Here is an 8,984-nt window from a genome sequence, read left to right as displayed (position 1 = left end):
CACTCTTTCCTTTTTCTTCTCTGTCACAGACTTGAGGTCCCCTCTTTCCATCCTTACTTTCCTTTCTTTTCCTTTCTTATCAGGATAACTTATTATTTCCTTCTTTATTGATTCCCGAAACTGCTCCTTGATGCCCAGGAAACTCAAAGATATTTTTAAATTACGAATTTTGGATTGAAGGGAGCGATGTGGGACTATTTAAAATGTGTATGAACCTCAAATAATAGCACAACGGGAGCTAGCTTAGTTGGTTGAATCATGATTTGTTGGGCACGAGATTGCGAGTTCGATTCTGCGCACTATTATTTTTGCACTGTTGGGCTGGGTGGGCCGAAAAAATTGGTGGGTTGTTCACCTTCGAGTGGGCTTGAAAAAACAGAACGTGGATTTAAAAGATCGAGCAACTCGATCGAGTCTGACGGACGACGGACGAAAATTTAGGAGGAAGAAGCGATCACCCTTTTATTGGTAAAAAGATAATTAAACTTTGTAAGCATACATCTCTTACAATTAAAGTAGCCACCATACAATTGGAATAAAATGTTGCAGAACAATGTACCAAAAATAAGGGTGAAATGCAAACTGATTCAAGGGTAAAAAAACATGCAAGGATTTCTTCATGTTGGCGGCTCGCCTGTAGAGACCAACAATTATCTTTGCTTCACAGCTTGCTAGCAATATCAGTCAAGAGCGTCCAATTTGCCGAAAAAATTGAAATAGTCAGCAACACACTGGAATTCTTAAAATCTGAACCCTACAAACAAACAAATATATGTTTGTATCATGAAAAACTTCAGATACGACTTTGGCATCTTTTAAGCAACATTACACCTAAGGAGCTAGCAATACTATGGAGATCAGGAAATGGTTAAATATGCAATGCAACAAAATTAAAATGTGTAAGTAAATATTCTGAACAAAATAAGGCACTGTTAGACACAACAAACTTAGATGATTGCAGGCAAATTGCATCTTGTCATGGCAATAAACTCAAGAATCAACTGGAACAGCATTAGCCTGTTCAGTATTGTAGTTCAGCTGCGCCTACCAGAATCACTAAAATCTAAAACTATTGTTGCCTGCTCTCTGATTTCCGAGTGACATGGTTCAATTCCTGCAAAGAAAACAGCACATTGGCAAGGCAATCAACACAGGAAAATGCAAGTACTTTAAAACTAACATGAGAACAAAAAGAAGGGTACTGTGAATAAAATGTACTGCTCAGGAGCGCGCCACCACAGGGGGAAGGGTAAAATACGATTGACATTGACCAATGAACTGGTACCTTTGCAACAACCTAGTAAGAAAATCCCACCCAATAACTCAACAACTCTTCAGTGAACCCAATATCTACACACAATATCATCAGGGTCAATTATCCAAATGAGCCAACTAAAAGAAACGGCAATAGGGAAACAACAAACAACAGCAGGAGCAGCAAGGCAGAAAAAAACAATAGCAGAAATTGTAGGCCATGAGCAGCAAGGGCCGGCCACGAGCAAGACATGCGCAACGGCCGGCAAGCAACAGTAGCAACACGGCACACAGCAAAAATAGCAGCAAGAGTCGGCCACGATCAGGACGCATTCGAGAGCCGTCCACGAGCACGACACACTCGGGGCCGCCGACGGCAAGAGAAAGCAACACTTCCATGACGCGGGGAGACGCACGAGCACGCGAGTCCAGCAAGACAAAGCAGCAGCGTCATGAAGGGGCAGTGGGAGAAGGTGAGCTGGAGAGAGGACCTACCGGCTACCGGAGATGGTCACCGTCGTCCGCTGGACCTGGACGGATCTGACGGGAAGGGGAGGGGACGGCCAGGATCTGGTCGTCGCCGCCGGCGTCAGCGGCGAGTGTGTCAGCGGTGAGGCTGCCGCTTGCCTCCTTCTGGCCGCCTTCCGGTGCCTGCGAGATGTGAGTCAAAAGCCCGTAGAATGCAAAGCTCAGAAGCAAACAGATCGAGAGAAAAGAAAAAGGCAAGCGAGATCTGGCATGTTGCTGGCAGGTGGTGTACCTCCAGGACGGTGGCAGTCTGCGCGAACTGGAGCGGCCTATCCACGGCAGTGAATAGATCCTCGTGCCCTGACCGGGAGCGCGACAAGGAGCACCAGGAGCCACTCTTTAAGGCTGAGTGGCACGATGCCAAACACCTGCACGAGGAACGGCACGTAGAGGATGAGGAAGTGCAGCCCGAATGACACCGACATGGCCAGGAGCAGCCACGGGTTGACCCACGGAGGCATCCTCAGCAGGCTCGTGTCCGTTGAGCGAGTTGAACATCTCGATCGCCACGAGCATGGAGTGTGAGCGTCGTTGCCTTCACTTTGCCGGCCTGGAAGTAGTCGCAGGGGTTGTCGTCGAAGGTGAAAGTTCTAGCACCAGCAATGAAGGGCGCAGCTGTGAAGTTGTCCCAGCTAGAGCACTGGCCCCAGTTCGAGAGCTGTGAGTAACTGACAAGTGTGTCGCCATCTCCAGTGAGATCAATGCCCATGAAAGATCCGTGGGTGTAACAGATGACAAAGATACAAAAGGGTTGTAACCCCCATGTAAAGGCCAATGACCTGCAAGTTATGTGATTAGTGAGAATTATAATCTCGAGAAGAAAGGCAGAGATGCCTAAAACAGATCAAACAGATATGTGGTGATCATTTACCAGGTAACAGAACAAAAACCAGGGAGTAGTCAATGAGTCGTCGCTCCTCCTTGGTGGTTTCTTCATGATGTCCTTGTCAGGCGGATTGAAACCCAAAGCAGTTGCGGAGGGGCCACCGGTGACGAGATTTACCCATAGAAGTTGAACAGGTATCAACCCCTCAGGAATACTCAAAGCAGAGGTAAGGAAGATTGAAGCAACTTCACCAATGTTTGAGGAAATCATGTATCTGCAGCAGTGAAGCAAGGGCCTTCAGAATACTCAAGGAATAGAAGGTTTTCCACCAACTGAATGTGAAGTACCTAAGCAGACACAATCACGCAATCATGCTCGATTGAGGAACATCATTTTTAGCAAGCCATATAGAACAAGCACAAATACGCAAGCAACCACAAAACTGCCAATGAGAAGTGGGAAAAAGGCTCTCAGTGCACAACCTTATGAAAGCTTTCATGTTATTGTAAATAGATCTTCCTTCACCAACTGCGGCAACTATGGTACTGAAATTGTCGTCAGCTAGTACCATGTCAGAAGCCTCTTTGGCAACCTGAAACAATAAAGATTAGATTATTCCAAAAATATAAGCTGAATAAAAGCATGGTTTTGCAAATATCACTCTATTCTTAGAACCTCCAAGTCATGTTCTACAATCTAAACAGAAAAATACTCTTGTTTTGCTGGTTTAAACAGTGTTATCTAGTTAGCATGAAAGCAGTAACAGATGAGGGGACAAGGGCTGGCAATGAGTATCAAGTTTGCTTCGATGGTGTTTTACTGCAAGAGAAAACCAGATGTGCAGTTGATCATATAAAAGGAAAACTCCCAATTAACTATGAAAGACTTCAGATGATCATGAGATCTGCATACAACGGAAAGAAAAATGCGACCAAAGTATTTGTTTCTCTTTCAGGTATTATGACCCCAAAGTCTCCATCTACAGACATATTCAACATAATCTTAGTGTCATCTACAAATATAAGCATACTGATGAGGCACAACAAGGTGAATTCAATAAAAGATTAAATTACTGGAGATAAACAAGGCAATGAAAAACAAAAGATGAACAATCTCTAGAAAAGGAGATGATAGAAAATCAACACCAATTACTATAGCAATATATAAGCAATGGGCAGTAGCAGATTCATAAACAGCAATCATATATTTATATGAAACATAAAGATGCACCTTTTTTTAAAGAGATAGAAGTATAGCCACAATGTGGTCCCGGTGAACCTCAAAGATATAGATTCGCTAACTAATTAGCCTTGCAAGCGCATGATCTGCAATCTCTTAGGAATTCCCCTCAGATTTTCTAAAAGTGGTCCCGGCAGTAGAAGATTTTCTGAAAGAATGGAATTCCCCTCAGATTAGTCATTTTACTGGTATAGAGGCAGCATCATTCAAACAGAATATAGTCCACCAAATTACCAGGTTTCAGGTCACGATGAAATATCCATTATTATGCATGTACACAAGGCCTTGCAGTATTTGGAGCATAAACTTCCGTATCTCTTCTTCAGAGAAAGGAGCACTCCTTTCTCTTATAACATCGTATAAATTACAGTCCTGGAAGGGAGAAATCAGTTACATTTGAGTAGTACCGATGTCCAAGAGAGGAAAGGAAGTTTAAAAACTTGAAAGGCCCCAGCCGCCATAAGATGAATTTCTCACATACAAAATAGGAAATGTTAACCCAAGTAAATACAGTGACGTTAATGATCAAATTCAGACCAGTGTCGAAGACTATTTCCATAAATCAGTTAACTTTTAACAATATCATTATCTAATTATGCTACTAAAACAACTATACAAATGTTCATCATCACGAGAAACAACAGCATTTTTTTGTTGTTTAGCGCTGAACGGAGACACCAAATTATGATGTGAGATCATTTCCTAGATGAACACTGAACATGTAAGCTTGAAATCAAATAAGCTAATGCAAAAGGAAATACAGAAGCGGAACTGGGTCATGGGATGTTTTCTGACATACCAAATAATGCATTTCGGCAAGCGGATGTTGCCATATAGCCATTTCCTGATTTACATCAAAACCCATGAAAGCTAAGAAGATGGTGAGCTTCAGAAATAACCGTGACACTTCCGGTGACATCTGTGAGTGGGCAATACGCTACTTGAATGCTAAGAAAGGGCATGCACCTATGTAAGAAATTAGCTTACCACACCAAGCAATAGAACCCTCTGGTGCACCACTTGAATGAGGAAGAAATGAAAAAGGGCCGATGCAAAAGGAAATACAAAAGCACCACACCAAGCAGTACGTTTAACTATACTAATTTATCTTCATGTTTAGCTAGATCTGAACATCTCTACTTACTGTCATCTTCCTTTTCGTATGTAATATAAAGGAGAGTGGTACTGGATAAAATGCTACAACCAACAAATTTTAAAATTATATGCACCCAACACAGCAAAAGCTATGCACAGCAATAACCCAAAATGTCCTATTAACAGCTGAACATGGCATCGATCAAAAAATTCATCCATCCAAAAGTATTACATGTTGTAGTTTCCTAAATCTTTAATACATAGCGACAAAAGCTAGATGCACATTAATAAAGCTAGTGGGAGGGCATTCGATTATCACAGGAAACAAAACAAAAAACTAACTTACCAGAATAACAACCTCAAAAAATAAACCGTATCTCAATGTACAGGTAGAAACAGTTCTGCATCAATTATTCATTCCAGGGCAATAACAACCGAGTTCCATGTTGAAATGTGGAAAATCACATTCAGATACATCATCAGAAACTTTGTTCTTTATCAAGTAATTCTACAACAATGCTCGCAAGACACATTTGAAGACTACCTACACTGGCAGGAAAAATGATCACATGAAACGTCCAAGCTATAGATGATCTCCTAACGTGGTCTTGCCATCCGGTTCATTTCCAGCAGTTGTGTAAGAGACACAGAACTCCATCTTTCAGTTCCCTCTTGAAGTTGCGCATAGAGTAGTCGCTTGACAGAGTCTATGCAAATGCTCACGGTGCCAAATTCGTACACTGGCATGCCGTTATAGGATTTGTTAACTCTAGGCATAAACAACAAACCTTGGTCAGCCGCATATGCCTGAATAGACTCCTTGAAGCTCATATCTCCCATGGCTGCTCCTGGCGCAGCATGGTAAGATGGGTATTGCGATGCTTGCTGTGCTGCATCAAATTGCCGCTTCTCTGTTGCTCTCAAGAAGCCAACATTCTCCCTAGCCCCTGGCTGCGCCAACTCATGTCCTTCAGCAGCTTGGTTCATCATCTCAAGACCAGCCGTTAGAAGCATCCGTATGCGTTCATTGGCAAGTAACTCTGGTGGGAAAAGGCCCCTCCAGCCCTTATACCAATTCATGATCTCATTGAAATCAGGATTTGGTGAGCTCAACCAATGGTACAAAACCAGCTGCCACTTGCTAAAGAAATCAACTTCCAACATATGGACCATATGGTGTACCGGGACAGCAGAAGCCCAAATCATAACCCAGTTAAACTGGTCAAACTTCTGGCTTGCTGGGTTAATCTGAAACTCCTGGAGTGCCATTTTCAGTTTAGGAATGATATAACGCACTATCAAGTCTTCCCAACTTGCTGGATCAAATACACCCTTCCATGGAGATAGCACAGCATAAGCTGATGAATCGTGAGCTTGCCACAATTGGAGGACACTACTCAGCTTGTACCGGATAGAGTGGCACAATGTCTCTATCCTTTGCCCTAGAGTTGGCAACCATGGGTGTACCCATACATGGATTGGTACACTCTCGCTCCGCGGGTCCCAAGATTCGACTGCAGCTGTGAGCTTTGGCATTATTACATGCTCCAATATTGAATGGAGCACGATAGGGGGCAGCAACCGTTCCCATGATTCAAGAAAACGGAGCATTGGTTCTGGATCCCTAGCCTTCCATGAATTAGTTCCTGATATCCGCACAGCTGGTAGGATGACCTCACTGACAAGCTGTGCATATGGAGCCATTGATTCAGTAGCATCTGAGAAATCATATGGCTGGTCTCCCTGCAGCAAATCCTTCCACGATGACATGACCTCCAAGCCAAACAATGGATTCTCCAGCGGTTGCCACCCCTGAAATACCCGGATAAGTAGTGGATGCGCAAATCGGCAAGCAACCCATGCAACACTGCACATTTTGAACTCCTCCTCATAGTGCACCTTCAATTCCTGGAAGGTCTTAAGCAACCCCCCCAGAGTGAGCAAACCAGCGGTGTCATCAACCCGGACCTTCTCCAGCACATCTGCAATTGTCTCCATAACTTGCAGCTGGTGTTTCTGCAAAGCCTCCTGCTTTGCTACTTTCTCCTTCTCTCGCACCAAACTAGCCACCTTCTCCTGCTCCCGCCGCAGCTGCCCATCCAACCTGACAATATCAGCCTCAGTCTCGTCAACAAGCAGCCGCACATTGTACTGCAACTCCGGCATTGGCACATCATTCGCCTCCATCTCATGTTCAGTACTGAGCCCCTTCAAGTCTGTCAACACACGAGCCTGAGGCCCTCGCATGTCAATCACCTTTTGGACAAATGTGGGTTGCTCATCCTGTTCCTGCTCGGCGCGCCTTGCCAACAGCTCATTCTTAGTCAAGACCTGATCCTTCTTCGCGCTGGCCTTCTTGGACCACCGTTGCTTTTCCTTCTTGGCAGGTGGTGGAGGAGGTGGGGGTGGCAAGTTCTCCTTGGGAGTGAAAGCTCTGGGCTCCTTAAACCCCTCGACGCTGCCGAGTCCGGCGTTCTTGGGGCGCAAGGTGGTCTCCACTGGTGCAGTGATTCCCTGAGCATTCTTGCCGAGGCCTTCTCCTCTCTTGTACCCCATCATAGCCATCATCTTAGCCACCTTCGTGTTGGACTCCAGGCTCCCAGGTGGCGGCGCCGGTTTTCCAGGTTCAAACCCTGCCCCCAATGCACCACGCCGGCGCTTGGCCGACTCCTGCTGCCGCTCCTTCTCCTCCCGCCTCGCGCGTGCACCCTCGGCAATCCTCTGCCCGAATCCCGTGGGCAGGTCCATGTATGGCTCCTGGTCCTCCTCTGCATCCTCCTCGGAGGCGGCGGCGGCAGCAGTGCCCGAGGAGGATGCGGCCTGGCCAAGCCCAGGCCTCTGCTGCTCCTCCTCCTCCTCTGGCTTTGGGGCACTGATGCCCTTGGAGACGAACTGCACGGGCCTGGTGAGGTCGGGCTCGTCGTCCCTGCGGCGCTTGCGGCGCCGGCGCCGGCGCGACGCCTCGTCCTCCTCGGAGTCGTAGTCGGAGTCCCCCTCGCCGAAGACGCCGTAGAGCGCGTCCTCGCGGGTCTGGGGCGCCCGCTCGCGGCGGCTCTGGTAGTAGAACTCCCCGTCGCGGCCGAAGCGGCCGCCCACGAAGTCGCCGTCCATGTCGAGGCGGTCCATGCCCTCGGCGTCCTCCTCCATGGCTCCGCCGCCTCCCGGATACTCGACCTGAGATGCTGACGCGGGCGAATCTCGAATCAGAACCTAGGGTTTCACCGAGGGTTTCGGCCAATCAACAAGATGGGACGGAGCAAGCGGGGGTGGGAACTGAAAAGGGGTGGCGGTGTCTACCTTGCCGCCGGTGACGCCTTGCCCGCCGGAGTTCGCCGCCGCCGCCGCCGCCGCCGAGCACACGTCGAGGTAGAGACGGAGGGAAGGAGGGAGGGAGCGCGTCGGAGGGGGGGACTATTTCCACGAGCGACTGTTTTTCCGTGACAGCGCGGTCGGCTACAGCCCGTAAGGTCGGTTGTGCGTAATATGGGCTTTACCATGAGGTGGATTCGGGCTGTATTAAGCTGGAAGCATGGGCCGATAGAATGTGAAATGGCGAAGTGTGCTTGGGCCATAGTTGGTGAGGAATTAGTCCAGCATACGGTAACGATTATCACTGAAGACCACATGGCACATGTGGTAAGCAACCTGAAAAACAAACAATATCAAGATTATCACTGAAGATGTTCGGCTATGGCTAGTGGAGCTACAAGGTACAGCGAACGAAGAACAATTTATCAAGGCTGTGGTCACGCTATGGTCGATATGGTGGGTATACAAGAAGGCCATACATGAAGAGCAGTATCAATCACCCCATTCGACGCTTTGCTTTATAGATACATTGAGGATCTGTTCCTTATCCCTCATAAGAAGCATTATGTGCAGCAGGTTCGTGGAAGTGCCAATGTACAAGCAAAGAAGTGGTGACCACCTCAAGGCGGTTGGGATAAGGTTAATGTTGATGTTGCAATCTCTCGGAATGCCGAGAGGGGAGCGGTGGCTGTTGTTTACCGTGACTATGGCCGTGCAGCCATGCCCATGTCTC

The 8,984-nt window shown here is 46.9% G+C and overlaps 1 protein-coding gene and 1 pseudogene across 3 annotated transcripts; both read right to left on the bottom strand.

Annotated features, from left to right (window-relative positions):
- Positions 1–375: 375 nt before the first annotated feature.
- On the bottom strand, positions 376–4,782 carry LOC123068908 (calcium-transporting ATPase 1, endoplasmic reticulum-type-like; annotated as a pseudogene).
- A 544-nt stretch (positions 4,783–5,326) lies between these two features.
- Positions 5,327–8,413, bottom strand: LOC123068907 (septin and tuftelin-interacting protein 1 homolog 1). Of its 3 annotated transcripts, none has more exons than XM_044491604.1 (2): positions 8,240–8,413; positions 5,327–8,116 (listed from the first exon to the last, which is right to left on the bottom strand). In XM_044491604.1, the coding sequence occupies exon 2, from the start codon at positions 8,087–8,089 to the stop codon at positions 5,540–5,542; it is 2,550 nt and encodes an 849-aa protein (XP_044347539.1). In that variant the 5' UTR covers positions 8,090–8,116; positions 8,240–8,413; the 3' UTR covers positions 5,327–5,539. The 3 variants fall into 3 exon arrangements, with proteins under 3 accessions (XP_044347539.1, XP_044347538.1, XP_044347536.1); XM_044491603.1 differs by having other exon boundaries at positions 5,327–8,152; positions 8,240–8,406; XM_044491601.1 differs by having other exon boundaries at positions 5,327–8,124; positions 8,240–8,406.
- Between the last annotated feature and the right edge of the window lie 571 nt (positions 8,414–8,984).

This window comes from Triticum aestivum, chromosome 3B (assembly GCF_018294505.1).
Source record: "Triticum aestivum cultivar Chinese Spring chromosome 3B, IWGSC CS RefSeq v2.1, whole genome shotgun sequence".
Classification (NCBI taxonomy): domain Eukaryota; kingdom Viridiplantae; phylum Streptophyta; class Magnoliopsida; order Poales; family Poaceae; genus Triticum; species Triticum aestivum.
Note: the sequence above shows the minus strand (reverse complement) of the source record. Positions and strands in the feature narration are given on the sequence as shown.

Bases quoted from the DNA above. Each gene is read 5' to 3' on its own strand.
- LOC123068907 (XM_044491604.1), bottom strand. From the start codon at position 8,089: ATGGAGGAGGACGCCGAGGGCATGGACCGCCTCGACATGGACGGCGAC.